Genomic DNA, 22,411 nt, shown 5'->3' on the forward strand with positions numbered 1-22,411 from the left:
GTATTTTCCGTATGTTACCATTCTAGCACAGATGTTCAAGTAGCTTGAATGGAAATTCTCCTCAACAAACACCAATCTGACGAATAGCTATAAAATATTAACGAAATAATGATCACGTGAAGACGAGTGAGAAATATGCATGCGCATGGTTCGCTCATTCACTATCGAGTACCACGCATGCAACATCTCTTCTGAAATAATACCATATGGGATGTTGCTGTACTCGAAGGCCAACGCCCTCATTAAGTTTGCACAAAACACAGGTGGTCATCAAGTCCTATTATCATATTGTGCTTGGTATATCACAAGAAAGACACGCACATGGAAAACTACAGCAAAAACACGTATAACAAAAAGGAGATGTGCTATTGGCGAGGAAACACACTACCTGTTGTGAACGTTAAAAGATGTTCTTGTTCCCTTTTTAAAACAAAGCAAAACAGCATCCTTTACACCAGCATGGACTGGCGCCATTTTCAATGATTTCATACAGTATGATGATGACATCATGATATCCCTATGCAGGAAGGTAATTAGCAAGTGAAAACGCTTATTTTCGGGCAAAATTCGTGTTGTGAGGTTTGTACGACGGAATGAAAATGACTGACTTTTCTAAGTAATTTATCAAAATTACATGATAGTGCACTTCAATAACTCCCGCGTGACAAAGAAGGGAAAATTAATAATGACGGTCCCTCAGAGAGTGTTTTAGTTGATTTTTCTATGGTATCGTTTAGAAATTAAGCGTGATATTGTAAGGTATCATGTACAAGAATAAGATTTGTAAAAAATAGATAACACACACACGCATGCACACAAACACACAAACACACACGTCAATCGTTAATGGCAGTTTTACGTCTATTCATTTAACGAACTTCCAAATGGCGCTCCTATGTAGCATTGTGCACTAATAGGGTAGGTATAATAGGAATAGCAAATGCCTTCGAAGCATTGTCTGGTGTAGAAACAACTGTCTTTAGTCCCAACCATTTTGTTTTACTACACTGACTGAAGATTTGGATTTGTCATCCCAAAAGGCGACTGGGATCCACCATCAGTACGTACACTAATAGCAATCCCACACCCACACTGTGAAGACGCTATTACTACGACACTCACCACTCCCGCCAAACCACGACACATCCAATTAAAGGAGAACTCCGGATGATTTTCAGACTCTTACATTTGAACATGTATATACTGGTTACAAGTCTGCTGGGTATACAGCGTTCAGAAGTTATAATGATTGCGATGAAGAATAAGAATCAATGTTTTAATTTAAAAAAAACCCCACAATGAACAAGGATGATGACGTAGCAGCTTCACCATTATGAGTGGGGGGCTCAAGGAAGTAGAACAAAAGAAGAAAGCATACATGAATTCTTCACAGGTGTACTTGTCATGCAAGCAGTATTGTAACGGAATTGTACATTGCTATTTTTCTTTTGAAATATGTGAGCCTCCTACGTTATCATCATTGTTCGGTGTATTTTTGTTTCTAAGTATTGGTTTCTCTGCTTAAGGATCATAATAAATTCCACAAATCTCTGCATGGAGCTGTCGATTTATGTACCAGTGCTATATGATGTGAAACTATGAAAATTGTCTGAGCTTCCAAGAGAATGAACAGAACATTCTTTTCCAAGAGTAGGTCCTACGGTATCTCGACAAAAAAGAAAAAAAAGAAAAAAAAATCTTTCTCAAGGACCTGTCTACATAGCAGCACGTTTGATTTGTTCATGCACCGGAACACTCGCATTTCACGCTCATTGCTCCTGAACTTTTGTATGTGGGGGCCCGTGTGTGTGTAAGTGTGTGTGTGTGTGTGTGTGTGTGTGTGTGTGTAAGTGTGTGTGTGTGTGTGTCGTGTGTGTGTGAGATTGTGTGGCAAATAAACATGTATGGCTTACTGAGTACAGCAAACCTCATGCTGTTCCTTTTGTTGAAAAATGTATTGAAATCTTGCAAATTTTAAATAAAGGTGCCTGACTATATAGGGGGTATGAAAATAGAATAGAAAAGCAACGAAATAGTCAAGACCCAATCAATAAAATATCCTGGCATTCAACTCTGCATTCTTCACACTCACACACAGCTAAGGTCAAAAGTCATCTTATAAATTCTAGGTCTGTTCGAGTCTTTTTTGTATTTGTGTTTGTGTGTGAGTGTGTATGTTCCTGTGCGTGGAGATTGCTGAGTAGATTCGTTGTAAATAAAGGCAATAACTTGGTACTGGCGTCTCTATTTCTCACTCCATTACCTTTTGCAGAATTATCAATCATCTTCTATTATTTTGTTGAATGGCACGATGGAGGTCTTGTTTACAGTGTACAACAAGTGATACCACCTTAGATGACCTCTGTTTGTTATTCTTGATACGTATTTTTACTTCAATCAGTTATAATTCTCATCAAAATAAGAGGGGGAAATTTTTAGGTCAAATCGTCTGTTGGCTGCGGGTCATAGATGAATCAAAACTGATGCTGACATCTGCATGAATACACGCATTATTTGAAACGTGCAAAGCGAAAAGACTATTCTCTGAGTACAGTCTGTTCCTCATCAACATAATGACAATAAACAATGAAGAAAAAAAGAAACACCTAAGTTGATATCAGCTTTTACAAGCATTATCTTAGAGCGTGACAATGACCTTTGCATGGTTTATGGCTCTTTAACAAGCAACACTTCAAACAGTGTCTGGGGTCAATTGTTCTAGAGGTCATTTTTACAAAAATCACTTGTTGTTTATTCATTCTGTATCCGTAAGCAGCACAGGACGATTATAATCATCGAGCTGATACTTGTGTTGTTTTCTTCTTTTTTCAGTATCTTTATTTGCTTACGCTGTTTTCTTCCATTGCGTTCAAACATTCAACGTGAGCTATTAGTACGACAGAGCAAGCGCAAATCCGCTGGCAGTGTGTGTGTGAACTGGCGCCTTTACGCTTCACACATTATGAACCTGAAAACGACAATCATTATTATACTCAGTATAGTTACGGCTAGTCTGTTAACCCGCTCCATATGGGGACCTGGTTGCCTGCGTATTAAGTCTATGGGCATTTCAGAATTAGTGTGGAACGGGTTAATAACGATTGCAAGTGCTTTGAGAAGTTCTCCTTGCTAATATTCCAAGTTCCCTTACCAACAATCGACCACATACATGACACAAGGACTTTAAACAGCAGCCATAGAGGCTCTTGGCAAAAATCGCTCAGTAGATGATGCATGATCAATACACAACGACAATTTTCCTACACGGAAAAAAAATGATTTGTTTCCCATACGCTTCCTTATTGCTATCTCAGTACTACGGTCTCTATGATTTTGATGACGTTTTTAAAGACGCTTCAAAGATTGCAATTTCATCGTGGAACTTCATGAAATATTTGAATAGGCATTATCTACTCCGTAATCCCCAGTTCATGGTAAATGTAATTAAAGCAAAAAATGATGTAGAATATTTCTATGACCAGGGCCTATTCACACTGTTCTGCCGATAAAAGACAGTAGTACCGTGTGTGGCTCAATTTGAAAGCTAGATATTAACCTAAACAATCGCAAATTGAGTATGATCTCGAACACTCACCAGTGCTCACTTTCAATCTTTATTTTCTTAGTTTATCTTCCATCGCAAAATGTCTTATACCTTCGTTTGATCCTTTCCCTTTTAGAATGTGCATCAGTCTGTACCCCCATAAAACAACACACAAAACACACACACACACACACACACGTGTATATATATATATATATATATATATATATATATATATATATATATATATATATGTAGTGTGATGATGCTGATACTCGTGCCGTACGCCTCTGTCATCTTAGGAAGAATTATAGTCGAGACAATGTACAGATGTAAGGATGACAAAGGATGTCGCATGAAGCCGACTGGTGGGAAGCTTTCGACCTTGGTCTTCTTCAGCTTTGAGTTACTTGGCTGTCTTGTGGCTGTCTTGTGGCGGGATGACATGTATATATACATATATACATATGTACACACACACACACACACACACACACACACACACTTTAATACCAGGGCGATGTGATGTACAGTATGATGGATCGTTCTCCTCGGAGAATTCAGACACTGTCTGCCATTCGGCGTTAAAGGAGACCTCCGGATGATTTTCAGATTTTTACATTTTTCGAACAACTATAAATTAGTTAAACTGAGGACAGAGTTTCAGGATTTGTGGCAATTGGGATGAAGAATAAGAATATTTTCAAAATTTAGAACAAATTGCAATGAACAAGGATGATGACATGGCAGAGTCACCATAAGAATGCATGAGTTGGGGCTCAAGGAAGCAGAACAAAAGAAGAAGGCATGCATACATTGTACAAAAGTGAACTCGCAAGCAAGCGGTATTGTAATAGAATTACACTGCTACATTTTTTAAATATGTGAACCTCCTATGTCATCATCCTTGTTCAGTGTAATTTGTTTAAAGTTTTTCAAACAATTGTTTTTCTGTTCAAGAACCACAATAAATTCCCCAAATCTATACATGGAGTTGTCGATTTATGTACTACATGATGTGAAATTGTGAAAATCGTCTGGAATGTCCCTTTAATGTCTCTTGTACAACATCCACGGATGGTATTATCCCCCTGACGAATAAATCGGCGCAGCTGCGTCAAACTGTAAGTCATCAGGAAATGGATCGTTATTTTCAAACGACCGTGATTATTATAATTTCTCTCTTTACCTTTCATGTCACAATATCTACATGTCTTTGTGGAGGAATGTGTATGATTTGTAGGGTCAAGTGCATCATCTAAAATTCCCGGACCGGCGATAATCAGTTCTTCTCCCGAATAATAATGTTATTTCTCTTTGTCTCACACTGCATTTTCATGACAAGGAGCATTCCACCATTTACAAAAGAAATACAAACATTGGCCTAATCAACGAATTCAAAGTATCATTTTCCACAGAGCAGACATCTGCCCTATCTCAAGCCCAAGTTATTTATTCATCTAAGTGTAAGATATACAATCTTCAAACCGATGGACGAACGTTGACCATGACGAGCCACAATAGAATCAGATCAAAGTCTGACTGAAGACATGATATGCTATCGCACCATATATTCAAGGATTGTTTGAGGGTTTTTTTTTTTGCTTCATGTGTGTGTATGTGTGTGTTTATGTGTGCGTTTGTGAAATGTGTAACGTCTGCAGCTGAAATCTATTCTATTTGCTAAATAATGATAAACAGAAAAGTTCAAACTGAAATCTTTGCATGACACCACTGACCCTGCACAGTCACGGGCTGAAGCGAGGTTGTCTGCCGTCGACATGGATGGCTAATTGATTGTGAGATTTGAGTCTCATCAAGTCGTATGTGACAAAATTGATTAGAACTAAACAAACTCTGAATTCTCCTTATATATAAAGAACAAATTAATGAAATAAAACTTGCCGTGATATAATGTCTGCATGTCCTTTTACCCTCTTGAACAACGCTTACTCTTCTCATGCACCGCAAAAAAAAAAAGTTAATACCACTCTGAAGCATTTGCAATACTCCAGCCAAAAACACCGACAGTTAGTTGAGTAATTGCAGTATAGTGAGATAAAAAGGTCAAAATATTACAATCTAATTAATCAGTTATGAAAAGCAATTTAGTGCTCACGGCTAAAAACTGATTATCGTGAGTTAATGTCACTAAGTGCTAGGACGACTAAAAATGTTTGGTCTGCTTTATATTTCAAGGAAGATAAAAAAAAAAAAACTGGTTCTAACCTTGTAGACATCTGCGAAGAATCCTTCCCCGATCTTCTCCGCGTCGAAGTCGTCCCAGAAAGCCAGCAGACCTACGGCAGCTCGCAGAGCATAGCAGCTGCTTCCTGGTCTCGGCTCCGGGCTACGCCTGGGCGACAGCGGCGGCATCGAGTCGGGGTCGTCCACGTGCACGTGCAGGCGAGGATGGTTTGAAACCGGCGAGTCAGCGGCGGGCTCGCAGTCGGCCAGGGATGTGCGACCACCACCCGAGTCCCCGGCCTCCACTCCAAGACCCACAGGACGCATCTTTATCAGAATTCGCTTTGTAGAAGTACGTTCCACTTCGAAATCATGTCCGCGGTGTATCGTCCTTGTACTGTGACTAGCTCACGTCTGCCGCTACACTGGAAGATACCATTTCCATCCACCTGTAAGAATCGAGATATACAATGTATATTAATGGACTTTAATCCCACCGGAACAATTAAGTTATGAAAGGATACTATAGTTGGTGTGCCGCGCAGGTGGTGTCGGTGATAAATAAAAACAGTCTTGCATAATCACTCTGCGGAAGGGTACTCGCAAACAGTGAATTCATGGCGACCGAATGCACACACCTGGATGTTCTTGCAATACCTCGCTGGCGTTGGAAGTACAAAATGGCGACCATTGGACATCATTAGGTTGATTTGCTATCCATATTATACACTGTATAGGGGTAAACGTATACGCTATCAAACACATAGCCAAACACCCACACACACACGTAACATAATAAAAGCATGGTGAGACATTCCAAGGCGTCAATTTGATGAATTGATATCCTCGGGCCTGACCAAAAAACCGCCAGAGTATAGCAGTTCATCCCCACCCCCATTCTATGAAGAGTCGATCTTAAACACAAGTTTTATGATGTCACGTGTACACTGTCTAAACCCCCCTCTGCTAACCCATTCCCCTCCCCCATTCTTTACTCCTAAATACCACTTTTGTGACGAGTTGAGATCAAAGTCTCCTCGCTCTGCTTTCAGTATTTGACAGATCTTGCGGGAGATTAAAAATAATGTTGCTGATTTGAGCAAAGATATTCTACAGATAAAAAAAAGTAGGATGAGGTCAAATCGTCTTGATATCAGCAGAAAATTCGGGTGGGGGGGGGGGGGCTGCCACCACTCGGTTCACGAAACTATAACCGGACTAAAATGGGGATGGAGTTGAAAAGTGACTTTTATCAATGTTCATCAGCAAGTATCAACATAAATTATTGCTTGCACCTCTGGAAATTTATGTTCAGTGCGTGTCGAACATAACAATTATTTGACAGCAATCCACAGACACTGCATGTGTATGGCTACTTCGGGCTCAAATGCCTCGTAATTCTCTACACAGAATTGAGCGGGATTCTGTAATTGTTTTAATAGCGCATATTAGATCTAGACATAATTCATACACATAAGCAGGCAAGCACGCACACCCACACATCATAGTCATGGTAGTATACCCACATCTTACAGTCATCGAAAAGTACAAAAATCTAATTAACTCACACCCAATGATAACAATTATATTTCTGACATCTCTTTTCAGTATGAAAAAAAAAACAACCACACACCATGATTTAATATTGCTGGTCTTACCAGCATCTAGCTCCAATCGTGCATAAAGCTATAATGTACTGAACATCGCTCGACAGTGATGATGCTAAGAGAGGAAGACCATGCAGTATGTGCGTCAGCCGAGATTTGGAAGATCAACAGCACTCAGATGATACTCTGTTGCCATGGTAACAACTTTCACGTTGCTAAGTAGATAAGGAGAGGATAGGGCGACGTCCCAACTCTTGTGACTCACGGAGGAAGAGGTGTTGAAAGAAAGACAACGTTGGAGAGAGAAGGACAAAAAGAGACAGAGAGAGACAGAGAGAGACAGAGTGAGAGATTGAGACGGGGGCGCAATCCCCTGACAAGGCTTCGTGAAGTGTGGAAATGTTGGAAGGGAAACGCAAATGTTTGTTTTAATATCGAACATCAATCAGATGTTCATCGCAGAGCGATGCGCCCAAGTGCTGTACGTGCCCATAAGCCACATCACGTGACTGAGTCTCATGAGCGAAATGCGTAGCCAGGCATCATCCCCGAATTCCCTTCTGAAGGAGGTACGTCAGCCTAGCGGTCAATGCCCCAAGACGTTACACACGATCATAATAGGTGTTGATAGGTAAAGAGACATGTTTCGTATCATCTCCCATGCCCATATCTACGTGACAGGAGAGGGAGAGAGGGGCATACCTTCACGACCTTATATATGAGGAGGAAAGTAAGAAACACACATTTCATAAAAAAAGAAATATCCCTGTCATACCGTAGGCCAGTCATGTGTCTGCATGCTATTTCAGATGAATTTAACGCAAAACAGCCTGGAAGAACAAAAGAACAAAAACTTGAAGCGTGGCTTTGTGCAAACACTAAAAGGACACGACTGTACTGAGGAACATGGAATCAAAGAAGTGGAGGAAAATTAGTGGAGTGATCGCGATTGGTTCTACAGTCTGTCCCCATCGATAACTCTTTGAACGACAGCAATAATGCCAGCTTAAAGTTCATCTCAAAGTCAGATGCCTTCTTCCTTAACTGTCAATAACAGACAATGCTTGGAGTATACAGAATTGGGTCACTGCTGTCTTTAAGAAGAATGATCTTAAAACACACACGCATCAGTGCCTGAACTCAATGAGACTTAGCACCCTAAATCGATACAGTATAGTCCAAACTATAACTCTTCAAGCAAGGACAATATGAGAAAGGGGCAGAATCTGAAGTGAAACTTCGCGGGGTGCCCTGGCCTTATGGTCATTTTCCCACACTGCGCAAGGAATTCAAGACAGGATTCTTGCAATGGGGAGAGGAAAAGGCTAGGCTGACGAGGATAACGAATGGCGTCTCTCATTCAAAATTGAGCATATCATTTATATGTTGTTGTAGCTGTGATTTTGATTTTCATGACATTTTAAGGCCCCTCGCAGCATGATTAGTCTTGCTCAAGCCGCTCTAACGTGTCAGAAATCCATACGAATCACAGACACGAAGCCTTGCCAAAAGTCTTGTGGTACTCCCTTCCATACATCTTTCAGGTCACTAGATAAGCACAATAGCAACAACCCGGTTGGTCCTCGAACTTTGTACGATGACAAAGATGCCATGATTGTTTACGATAGGTTGCTCCATTGACACTTCTCATCGGGTAAAGTGTATGGATGTGATACACTTCTGAGAAAGGAAGTTATTCCCTGTGTATTTACTCATCTTTGGATTTTTATCAACGACAGTTTTTGTCAGAACGTAGAAAAACAAACAAACATACAGACAAACGAACAAAGACCACGTAGAGTGAAATTCACTCTCGTAATCAATCGTAATTCTTCGATGAAGTAGCCAACGTCAAATCAATGTTCCATTGCTTTCTGGTAGTTGTTGTTGTTGTTGTTGTTGTTGTTGTTGTTATCACTGTATGCATCACTCGCTGTGTTAAAACAATGAAATACAATGTAGAAAACAAAACCCGCTAAAATATAATTTCATGCCAAAGCGGGTAAAGAAATAGTACGCCTATGAAGGAGAGCTAAATTCGACCTGCACTGTAAGCCCTATTTAAGAAACAATTCAAGAAATTTAACATCTAAATTCTAGCTCTTGTTTTCAAAGTTTGGGCAAATGTTCAAAAGCTCTTTCGCTTGAAAATTGTGGCGTGATGCTGTCGACGAAGGTTTTCCTAGTTCGGAATAAAAATTGCTCCGGAATATTTATGCGTACACTGATCCGGAACAATCCATTAACTTTGGTGTTGCTCTTATTCAACATCATGGAGCGTTCCGCTTTTACAGATTGCTGTTCTTTGTGCATTTTCGTCTTGCACATCCCCCCTGAACATATTGCCAGGAAACTTACCTCTACCTCCATCTCAAGTATTTTCGAACATTATTTGCTTACACGACCTGGGTTATCAAAAAATATTCCTAAAAAAAAAATTTTGTGCCTTCGTGTGTGTGTGTGTGTATTCATTTCTTGCAATACTTTTCTAATAATTCTAAAATGAATTCAAGTTTATTTGATAAAAATTGGTTACGAAATACCTGAGACATCCAAAAACAAAGAGGTTTTAATAGAAGGTGGGACCCAATCTTTCATTTACACCACTTTGTTTTACTTTTTTTTTTGGATATCTCAGTCATTTCAAAACCGATTTTCATCAAATAAACTTCGACTTCCTCTTAGAATTATCATTATGCTCTTGAATATTTCATCGCAGTGGTTTCTACTGATCACGCAATAAGTTAAAATCTGAATCCCCCATCTAAACTAAAACTTACCATCCCTCAGAGAATATTCTTGTTTGCATATCTCACGAGGAAAGCAAACCAACCAACAAACAAACGCGCAAGTGCCCATAGCATTATTATCTCTATTTCTTTCACCATAATTACATCCTACATTACCTAAAATTGCTAAAAGCTTACCCGTCAACTCTTCAAGAGTAGCAGAAGAGCTCTTTAAAACATCAAAGAGATAACTCAACATTCCGAAGGTCAAAGACAAAATAAACGAGCGGCTGACCTAGAAAGCTTGATGCGACACGGAAGTCATCGATTTTTTATGCCAACGCAATTAAGCGAGATGGCTATTATCCATGATGCACGTTTCCAATTAACTATAGTATGTCATAATCGTTAGACCTAAAATCATCCATTAATCGACGCGCTCGGGAAGATTGCCTATATACCATGGAGATGATGCAACACACGTATCACTTTTGGCATGTTTCAAGTTAAAGACACTTTCTTACACTGCAATGGCTTAATTTCATTGGATGAAAATGCTGAACTTTGCAGACTGATGATACTCAAATTGATGAAGATCCACTCAAACATGCAGATGGTTACCAATTGTCACTGAAAAAAAAAAATCCATGAAGGAGCATCACCATTTTATCAGTAAACATTTCCGAAATGGTTTATCCTAACGCTACTTTTTTTTATTTGATATCATATTCAGCACAGCAAATTCGGTCCCTCAACAATTTTTACTTTTTGCAGTATTCAACTATCATTTTCAACAGTAACATCAACAAATTCAGTGTAGCAGAACATCAGAGACAATGAAATGTCAGAACATGGAGCTCAGATCATTAAACTAGAAGCGTTGCTAAACAGACCCTTTAAGCCCTGATGTAATTCTCTTCAACTCGACTGACGAAAACTTGTGCCAAGCGGCGCTAGATAGGAATAAATCATAATCACCTGACATTATTATATAAATTCTTAAAGCTAGTGTATATGGCCCGCGTATGGAAAAGTACAATTAAAGGGACATTCCAGACGATTTTCATAATTTCACATCATGTAGTACATAAATTGACAACTCCATGTATAGATTTGTGGAATTTACTGTGGTTCTTGAGCAGAAAAACAATACTTTGAAAAACCTTAAACAAATTACACTGAACAAGGATGATGACATAGGAGGTTCACATATTTCAGAAATGTAGCAGTGTAATTCCATTACAATACCGCTTGATTGCAAGTTCACCTGTGTATAATCTATGCATGCCTTTTTCTTTTGTTCTGCTTCCTTGAGCCCCAACTCATGCATTCTTATGGTGACTCTGCCATGTCATCATCCTTGTTCATTGCAATTTGTTCTAAATTTTGAAAATGTTCTTATTCTTCATCCCAATCATCACAAATTCTGAAACTCTGTCGTCAGTATAACTAATATATAGTTGTTCAAATGTAAAAATCTGAAAATCATCCGGTCTCCATTAACATTGATCCCCTAAGAACAAAAAACAAAAACAAAACAAACAAAGCAAACAAATAGGCAGAAGAAAACGAATACAAGCACACAGTATTGATACAGAAGGGGGGGGGGGGAGGGTCGTGTTTCAAAGGGGATTTGTTTGCATCATTGATTAAGTTACAAATACATTTTATTTAAAAAGGTCTGAAGTCAAAGAGTGAAATAATGAGGAATAGAGGAAAACACGTCATGGCAAATGACATACCTATGAATAGATGATATAAACAGATATTTAATTAGTTATATGGGTAATGACTACAGTGAAAAAAGACAAAATAATTGTTTGATTACTATAATAAACATCATAATAAGAACAATTTTAGGTCACTGTCTATAATCGCGAATTGATATTTCTATTCTTTCCCTGTCTTTGATCATAGGGCTGCGCATATGAGCACGAGTACAATCCAAAGGCTACACTGCAAGCAAATTTTCAGGATGTTTTGGCACACTCAGATTCGAAGACAAAGTATTATCAGAAAAAGCGAAATTGAAACTGAAAATGTCCAAAACATTTCCCCGCAGACGAATCATCCTTTCCATCGTAATAAAAGAATATCATTTTTTTCGCAGAAGCGGCATCGGGATAAAATTCCATTACATTTCGGGAAAGCTGAGAGGATTATAAGCATGATTAGGAAGAAAAAAAAAGCATCTGGAAAGGAGAGATAGCGATTGTCAAGAGCTAACTAAAAAGTCTTGCTCTTGATACTCGTATTGGATTTTCCAAGCGAGATTCATTGCCAAATGTCTCCATGCATATTCAAAATGATTTTTATTCCTAATTTTGATCGATATTTTCAAAGTAGAAAGGCGATATACTGCCTCTATTGATTCTATTTTCAGTACATTCTAGAGCTCACGCAGATCCTGCTAATATCAGACGCCAAGTTGCGTTTTCCAAGAAAAAAAAAAACGAAAACAAAACTACTTCGAGTGTCATCAGGGGGAAAAAAGTGCAATATGCATGGGAAGTATAGGAGAGTTGGTCGTAATGCCTTTAAGTCTACGGCGGATTTGTCTTTGCATATCTTGCCGAGGATTTGCAATGACCGAAGGTATACATTCCTTTGCTACAGATAAAGCAAGTACATTGTACTGCCATCTTTTCATGAATTACATAATGATTACACACAATTCATTTATGGACGTTGCATGTTGTGTCTGTTGTGTAGCATATACACGACCGAGAATTAATTTAAGAAAATAGGTAATAGGAACTTTTTTTTTTACATTTTTATTTGGATCAAAAATTTGTATCTATAGCAAACAGAAAAGGGAGACTTTAGACCAATCCATACCAATAGTTATTTATATAATGACTATAGATGCATATATAAAATTTACAATTTTACATTTTATAATTTACAAGTGTATATAATATATATATATATATACATATATATATATATATATATATATATATATATATATATATCTATATATATATATATATATATATAGGTGAGAGGAAGGATGAGACGAAAGACGTAGCTTGAATCCTCAAAGTTTGACTTTTATTCTCAAGCTTTCGGGCCCTGCCCTTTATAAAGACTGAGGATCAAAGAAATCGGACGAAACTCACTATAAAAGAGAGAGAGAGAGAGAGAGAGAGAGAAAGAGAGGGAGAGAGAGAGAGAGAGAGAGTGGGATGGAGTGAGAGAAGGAGTGGGGGAGAGAGGGTGATTTGAAAATGGAATCATATATCATATATCATTTTGGTATATAACTTGCTCGGGTTCACATGTATTTTTATATCTATATATTGACTCGGAAATAAACATTGAATTAAACTGAATAATATATTTGGGTCATCTTCCTGAAGCTCATAATGTGTCACAAGAATGACGTAAATATTATTCAACACTCTAAACACGTGAAAAAAAAAATCTCATTCATGTTCTACTTCCTTCGTTGTTTTCATCGTACACGCATGAATCACCTTGTACTTGCACATGCACATGGCTACTAACTTCAGCCCTAATTCAATGAGATGATCGAGGCCATGTTCAGAATGTTGTCATCACGGTACCTTGTCATCAATGCGGACTCCCGCCCAACACAATTACGTAAATGCGACAAAGTGCAGTCTGTATTTGCACAGGTGCTCCTCTGCGTATCATGAGTTCGTACCCCATTGCCTATACATTACTGTAGTAAACCCCATGATTACTTCTGAAATATTCGTCTGGTAGTATTATGTAAAAAAAAAAAGATATAAAAAAAAACAATGCAGAATCGTTATCAGCCACTTTAAAAGCCATACTTAAAATACGCCTTCGAGTGTCCCACGGAGCGGGTGGACTTAAAAATAAAAACATTATTTATACAGCAGTCTGAGGTAATTCTCCTGTTTCATCGTTTTTGGGCTATTGTACAGCTTTTAATCTTTCATATGCATTTAATACAAAAGTGTATAATACTGATAGTATCTATTCCTAGAAATATGAATCACATATGGAGGATACATCTACAAGTTCATAATGCCTCCTCCATACGTGTGATAACAATTTCTAGGAATAGACACTCAATTAGTCTCTTACAGTGATTTATGTGACTTATTACGAATTCTGACACTATGTCACACCATATCCATCTTTGCGGATGTATTCTACCACACTCTGGAGAGTACTTGCAGTTACCGCGAAAAAGTCTAGAACGAGAATGTGATTTTGATAAATAAAAAGAACCACACTAGAGGAAATTACCACTCCACACTAGAGGAAATTACCATTCCAGACATCATTGTTGTGCAGGAGACGTTTACAGCGTGTTTCATCAGCATACCATTACCTCCTAGCAGGTTTTCCACTTTCCATAATGATTTTCCTGCTCCTGATCAGCTCCCTTCCTCTCCATCTCGTTCTCTCTCCTCTCTTCCCCCTTTCCTCATCCTCCCTCTCCCTCTTTTTTTCTGGAGGCACCGCTGCAATTGATTGAGACTTGCCGACTATGTACGCCGTGCAGAGTCATATTAAACGAATACTTCGAACACATATATAGTTGTCTGTGTATTTTGTGTGCCTTCCCTGCTCAATTATACTTCGTCAACACCAATGTGTTTGTAATTAAATATCTATCTTTCCCTCAAATAATCCGCTCAGCTGTTGCTCTATACACTTATTGTGTCCATTGCAGCCTGCCACGTGTATGAGGTGACGGGTTTGTTAGATTTGTCTGTCGGTGTGCTGACAGCATTATCGACCATTTCAATTTATCTCGTGTGCCGAAAATAATTTTCAGTTGATGGCATCACACCAGATGTACATTATACGAAACGAGACTAGCAGTCTAGGTTTAGCCTGAGATTCCACGCAGACTACGAAGGGAGTTAACATCACAACCAACAACATTACCGTGGTTGTAATTAGGGATGAATTAAAGATACCATCATCTAAATTAAGTATCATTTGGATAAATGCCTAGGAGTTAGACCAACCATTTATAGTAATCAATTAGCGTACCACTCAACAGGTGCAACACGTACTAAATATCTTCCATAAATTATGGACCTTCTCTTATTATGGTGAACGCGTAGCCTTTTTCTGTGCAGTCTCCCCGTTTTAGTATGAAATGTTTGGTTCCAAAATTTTTAGATTCTTGGAAATCAGCATACAGGCCTATTGAAATAGCTACAATTCTAAAGCAAAAGATGAAAATTGATGGAAATGATATAATAAATTTACGAGGTTTGCTTACTATGAGAAGACAAGACCACTCTTAGTTAAACGTAATGTTACGACTGAATTACATCCATTCTGAGTGCTTCCATTCTGACTTGAAATAATATTCCCTCATCTTTCCTGAAACTATAGCAGACTATACTAAAAAGTATTCGTGTGGTGTGAGCTTGCAAAACGAGTAATTCTAACCCGGATCCAAGTGAAGAGAGATAGAGATACACAGAATAGGGACAAAGCAATGTTTGTTTGTCTGTATGTCAGCCTATTTGCTCGACTGTCTGTGCATTATGAATGTACAGTGCACATAACATATGTTTTCATTATAATGTCCATCTATGCTACAAGGTATGACAGCACATTATAGTATTGTCAGCGAACATACTTTTACGAGTGCATGATATATACACCGTGTTTATCAATCTACTGTATGTAGGCCTATAATCATGTGTGAGTATGATAACATTGTATATGCGTATTTATACGTGTGCAGGTGCGTTTATATGTATGTGGGTATGTATCTCTATTGCATGCACATACTGTATTCATTATGATCCATGTATACGTGTACAGAATGTGTATTATGTAGTGTGTATGATGTATGCATGCATATGATCTATACCCATCTGAAACAAGGAAGTTATCGCTACGACAAAGGAGAGGAAACATTTATGGACCGTGTATGCAGGTAAGGAGGTTGATAGAAAGAAAATAGAGAGAAGGGGGGGGGGTGAAGAGAGGGAGAGAAAGCATGTATTATATTTTATTGGAGAAGGAAACCCATCGGTTTCGAAATGCATGTCCAATCAAAGAGTTAGTTTGGAACTGTGATGCAGTGATATCCATGCAGTATTCTCTCGTTTACAAAGACATCCAGAGAATGTCTGTAGCAGGGTATATAAGGCTTCATCAAAACAGTCAAGGGGGGGGGGGAGGAGCTTGGAGAGGGTAGATAGCATTATGCAGCGTGGTGAGGAGGGTAAAAATGGCTTTGTATCACTTTTCCGACGCATCGAGAGTGCTTTTCCATTAAATCTAAAAACGATCTCGTCTGAAAAAAAAAGAAGAGAAAATGCACCTTCAGACTTTCACATTACCGAGAACAAGTGATATCGATTCCACTGCGCTGCTAAACGTGCATAGCAGGCAGCGAAGCGAGAATTCTGAATATTCGTGATTTCACGCCGGGAGCAACTACACGGATTCGCTATACCAACATTCTGCCTTCCATATGCATTATCATTACGGCTATGAATGCACGAAATTGACATTTTCCTCAGCTCGCGGGTATATATATATATATATATATATATATATATATATATACATATATATATATATATAATACCCAGCAAAACATACAGCAAAAGGTCAGGTCTGAAGCGAACATGAGCACGAGCATTTTTCCGCATTGACCGTCTTTTTCCTCTCTCCCGATAATGATACACCCTGGAAATCGAGTTATCTGTGGATGCGACACCTCTAGGGAGCGACCGAGTAATACGGATGACTTCTGATAACACAGACACAGCAACAATCGAGAGAACGTCAACGTCCTCCAGGTGGAGCAGCTAACCTACTTTCTGTTTTTTTTTCCCCTCATAACTTTACGAGACACGACATCCGTTTTCGAAAGAAAAGATCCTCCTAGCGACACGGGGCAGATCATGGGGCAGCGTTTGTGCTTTTTCACACAGAGAACAAAAACAAAAACAACAACAACAACAGCAAAACCAACATCAAAACAACAACAAGAAGTGTCTGCCAATGACGTTTACAACAGATATGACGGATACACGGTACATGGCATTATTGATTTTTCTCTATAGAGGGGGCATTAATCCGTCATTTGTGATCATAGATACAAATATTGATCTTCATGCTAGGACGAAATGAGCAAATTGCTCTTATTTGATAAAGGTCTACTCGACCAGAATAAACAACCTTCTCCGTTTTCTTCTCCAGGGGTATTTTCTGCTGTGTCAGATAACGCAGATAACGTGTGTATGTGTGTGTGCGTGCGTGTGTGTGTGTGTGTGTGTGTGTGTGTGTGCGTGTGTGTATTTGTGTGTGTGATAAATGAGAGGTCTCGATATGTCAGTAATGTTTAGATTTATCTGCATCTGCTCTTATAGCACTATACATTAAACACCTCTGAGAATTAAATCCTTTGGATAAGTGAACATCCTCATTTACGTCAACACGCTTTCGGGACAATGAAACCGATAAGTGGAACCGAGCAGTGTAAAGGCGGGGGAACTCTCTATTTTATGGCGTGACAAATAGTAGTAGGGTAATCAATACGATGCCCCTTAGCATTACGTGCTATGGCATTACAAAGGGATCTAACAAACGTTTCACCGTTTAGTGTGAATTGGGAGTCCTTGGATGGCAGAATAGAGAACATGGCTTCCCTCGGAATGCATGTCTCACGCTGGAGCACGGTATGTTTATGTTGGAGAGATTGGAGGGGGAGGGGTGGGGTGGTTACATGCTAGAGCATGATTTTTGAAAAGCGAATGTACACTTAGCTCTTTGCGTCATCATGTGGCAAGCGTCAAGTTCGAGGGTGGGGCAGGGGGATGGAAGGAGGGGAGGAGAGGAGGGGAGGAGGGGAGGGGAGCATCTCTACTTCGCCAGGGGATGAGTTAGGCGTTGACACAATGACTAACAGTTCATGTACTTCTTATACTGCGAAAGACTCGTCATCTTGGCAGAGGTTTGTGCATGTGAACTTGGCACAACATCAAGCCATTTGTAACAGGGATTTCCCCAGGACAGCGGACTAACCAACTGATGAACAAACGATAGAGGTCTCCAGACGAGTGGGCTTATTGCATAACTTTCGAACTGACCAGGGTAGACTTTCCTAGGTGGGACTGACCATTGGTTTACACTGTTGGTTTTCTCCCGCAAACACCAATATCCCCCTGTCATCCATGTAGAATCAAAGGGTTAAAGGATGCGTGATGTCAAGGAGTATTTCAACACCTGTCGAATGTTTACTTCCCACTAGCCAAGAATATTATGACATACTGTTGAACTTTGTTCTGTACCTATGCGATTCCGCCATAATAATAATATTGATGTTTTAGACTAGTACAACACCTACAAGTCAGGTGCCGTCGACCAATTCTCTTGACTTAACTGTCGACTGTTGTAAAACTTTTGCGTAACAAATGCTTCTTGCCTGTGGAGTTTAATCATTCTGGCACAATACACTCATTCTTTGAAATGGCCAAGGGGCGATGACTAAAGCTAGCGACAAAGAATTATGAAACGATTGGTGATTACTGGTTAATCTGTTAAGTTTTCTTCTTCTTAGTTTTCTCCTCCTCATCATCTTCCTTCTTCTTCTTCTTCTTCTTCATCACCACCACCATCATCTTCTACTCTGAATCAGCATGCTGAATGGACGGAGTCCTTCAGGCTGTGCTTTTATTTACATGACTGACTTCTTCGCTTTTAAAAGCACAATGTGTGTAGAACAGGGTTTAATGTTATGAGTTATATCGTGGAAATTGCACATCCTCGTTCTTTAGCTATAAACCTGTGAAAATGGTAGAATAAAGAAGGGCGAATCTTTGTTTCTGGCAAAATTAGTCCGTTGCGACCATTCGCGGAAACAGGGAGAATATGACGCAGTGACTCTCTATCGGCAGCCAGTTGGCGTCACAGGTTTAAAGTTTGCTGGGTAAAACGAACCAAGCAGGGAGGTGCACTCACAGACCGAACACTCCAAGGACGCCTTGGTGAAGTTATGCAGAACGATATTCGACCCTTGAGTCTCGAGTCTTGATGGAGTAATCCCTATAGCAGCTGCAAGCACAGCTAGACTGGGATGGGTTGGTGCAGTGGCAGTATGTGATGGTGCACGTGATGATATCAGTATATGTACAATTAAAACGTGATACCGTGGTACATGTGCAAGTAAAAGATGCTCTTGAATTGCAGCATCCTGTCACCAATGGGAGGCTTCATCCATCGGATGGCTGGAAGGGCAGCCTATTGGAAATACCCTAATACCCTAACAGGTATTGGAAAGGTCAAAGTTTTCTGGTGACTTGTCACTTTTTATGCATATCTGTAGAACATCAATAAACGTTTTGTTGTTTAGAGGATACATCTTAGAAGATAATATTCTGGTCATCTTCAGTGCATAACATGCAATGATATGCAAAGATCAATTTCTTCCACTTGGTAAACACAGATCACATCTAAAGTCAGCAATGAATCAGTATCACACTGATAAAAGCACATCGTATGATTATTACATGACGTTGCAACTTGATATTACTTACCCCGTAGAATTTAGTTACACGACTACAAGTATTAATTACTTGTATTCAGCATCCACTGAGGTGCCAATGTCAGGCTGTGTAGACCCCTTTGCCAGCCTCGTGGGATATTTACAGAACCGACTCTCGGATGTTGATTTAGTAGTCAGGAGATATGCATACCCAGGAGCATTTTCTTATCATCCTTAGATAGCGAGCGACCGGAGATACGAAAATAAGCCTCGGCGGAGCACATCAGTCAGAAGATGGCGCGGACAAAACCGCATTCAGCTCTCGTGGCGGAAAATTGCCTCTACATGCATCCTCCACGAAACTTTCGACGGAAATCTCCGTTGTTTTTACACTTAATGGATCCTCTCGCTGGAGCATTGATGAATGATTTTGCTAATCGTTCGGACAGTTCTCCTGCTGCTGCCTCACTGCATGTGGAGTTAATGGAGATCCGTGCTCATCATCAGACCGCCCCGGGGTCTAGGCCGGACGATGGTTAGCGACGCGTCGCGCTGCTGCATAAAACATTCAAGCACTGTCTCGCTGCTCAAAATGTCGATTGACTCTCCTATTATTTTCCAGAGCCTTAAAGCCATGAACGTCGTCTATGTGCGACGGATCCTAATTTTTATTATCATACCGATGACATTACAACCAGCGCGAGGAATACGTACGAGTGACATAAACAGACGACAACTCGCGTATTTCTACTGCGGATGGCGACAGTACTTCGAACACGTACTCGCATTTCTCAAATCCGATCTGCCGCCAGCCGCACTGACGGAAAGTGACGCGCAAGCACGACGTCTTGCTATCAGGTTATCAAGCTACTCGGTCGCGCGTGCTACCTTTATTGCCGTAGAACGCCTCAGCGGGCATGTATAGTACGAAGGTGGTAAGGGGGTAAAATCCGAGGTACTTCGGAACGCATAAGCCCTGTGAAGTGTTGCTATTGTGTTGAGCTTCGCGCCTATATCAGCATGTATGAAGGTCTTGAGGGGCCTGGGTATTGTACCAGTGTCATATCATTGAATGGAAAAAATGCAAGCATTGCTCTGTTTCACACTTTACACATTTTTCAAACGCTTGTATGGTATAGTTGTGCACGCAAGCACACACAAATATTCGTTTGTTTGTTTGTTTTCCATTGATAATCCTAAAAAAAAATACTCTAGAATGAAGGGGGAGGGTTTTACTTTGGCTTTGTAAAAACGTGTAAAAATCCCCTGAATTTCCGAGGGTTCCTCCATTAGATTGCCCCCCCCCCCCCCACCTGCGTACCCCGGCATGCCCCCAGTCACTGTCCAGTTACTCCGCTTGTTTCTTTGTTTTTTCCTCATCGAGAATTTGAATCGCCTCAAACCTTGCCATGCGAATCAGTAATTTCATCCGCAAATTCATGCAATCTATACCAACTGACGTTCATAAGGTGATACCAAGGAATTTCGACACAATATGATTAGTGTAATAATTTCCCGTGGACTTGTTTATTCTGGTACATATTCTCGATCTACGTGATACATTTTCAAAGAATACACCTTGTATGTGCATACATTTTCCCGTGGGTGCGATGCAGTGAAAAAGCACTTGTCTCACCGATCAGAACAACATTACCTTCAACAGAGGATTCATATGTTAGTAACAAGTGGATAGAATTTTTGTTCTTTTAGTGAAAAAAATAACTATAGTCATATTATACAGATAAATAACTTTATTATTGATATTGTTGTAGTTTATCCTGCGGAGGCGATTCCGAGGTACTGAATGGGGGAATTTTATTCAAACATCACTGATGTGCTCTACTAATATTTCTGCATTCACTCAATCCACGTACATTATATGATATACTACAGTGTATTACAAGTTGAACTTCATTCCCGATTAAGATTCACAAACAGACATTTACAGTCTACGAGATGAAATCCGGTTTACGTACAGTTGCACAGATGCACGTCAAATAGCATGTGTTGTTGTTGATAGTGATGTATCGAGTGAATGAACAAACTAGACTGTGTATTAAACTACAGGAGTTTTTCAAGTCACTGACACATGTGGTGAAATCGTCTAAGGTCCTCAAGGCTTTTAATTGTCTTTGTCAGGTGTCTATAATCCTGGTTTAAGGTAATCTTAGAGATGAACCGTTCTCTCGACGTCGTGAATACGTCTGGAAAAATAAAATTCTTTCTGAAAGAAATGATTATTACGCAATGACGCAGGGCGGGATTTAAAAACAATAGAAAATAATGTTGCATGAAGGACACGCACGTCAGGAGTTCAAATTTTGTTGGTTTCGTATTGTTCCATCCAAATACGCAGTCCCATCACTGTAATAACATTCAATGTTTCCAAGCGGATGTTCAGAGCAGACAGGTGAATTATGTTTTGTTGTTGTTTTTTTGTTGGTTAGAGAAAGAGAAAAAGATGAGAAAGAGATAGAGAAAGAAAGAGAGAGGGAAAGGTGGTTTTCATTGACATGTTAATTTATCAGTGTTGTATGTTCTCCCAACAAATTCTTAAGGACACGACAACAGATCAGGAAATATCACGCACATAAGATCAAAATATGAATCAAAAGAAACAAGACAATGTGATCTAACAGCATATTACAGCATAGTGATGATAACGTGAAAATTATCATAATAATATAGACCTCATTTACATAATACCCCCCCACACACACACACACCAATTGCATAGACCATTATGATCACTGCACAGATCAAGGTTTGACCGAATGACCACGTTTATTCGTAGCGCTGAGTATGATTTTAATCTAAGATTAGAGTTGAAGAAAAGGATAGAGCAGTAATAAATCGTATTCATCTGAATCATTTGTCA

At 39.5% G+C, this 22,411-nt stretch overlaps 1 protein-coding gene across 1 annotated transcript in view; it reads right to left on the bottom strand.

The window, feature by feature from the left end:
- LOC139713151 (uncharacterized) overlaps positions 1–20,460 on the bottom strand; it is a 44,442-nt gene extending 23,982 nt beyond the window's left edge. Inside the window, exons 1-2 of the mRNA XM_071624901.1 lie at positions 19,586–20,460; positions 5,774–6,180 (exon numbers count right to left, since the gene is read on the bottom strand). Of these exons, the coding sequence (XP_071481002.1) occupies positions 5,774–6,058 (285 nt within the window). The 5' untranslated portion in view covers positions 6,059–6,180; positions 19,586–20,460. The remainder of the gene's footprint in view (positions 1–5,773; positions 6,181–19,585) is intronic.
- Between the last annotated feature and the right edge of the window lie 1,951 nt (positions 20,461–22,411).

Source organism: Diadema antillarum, unplaced genomic scaffold (genome assembly GCF_040938485.1).
Source record: "Diadema antillarum isolate AM-2024a unplaced genomic scaffold, OU_Dant_1.0 seq00001915_RagTag, whole genome shotgun sequence".
NCBI classification, from domain to species: domain Eukaryota; kingdom Metazoa; phylum Echinodermata; class Echinoidea; order Diadematoida; family Diadematidae; genus Diadema; species Diadema antillarum.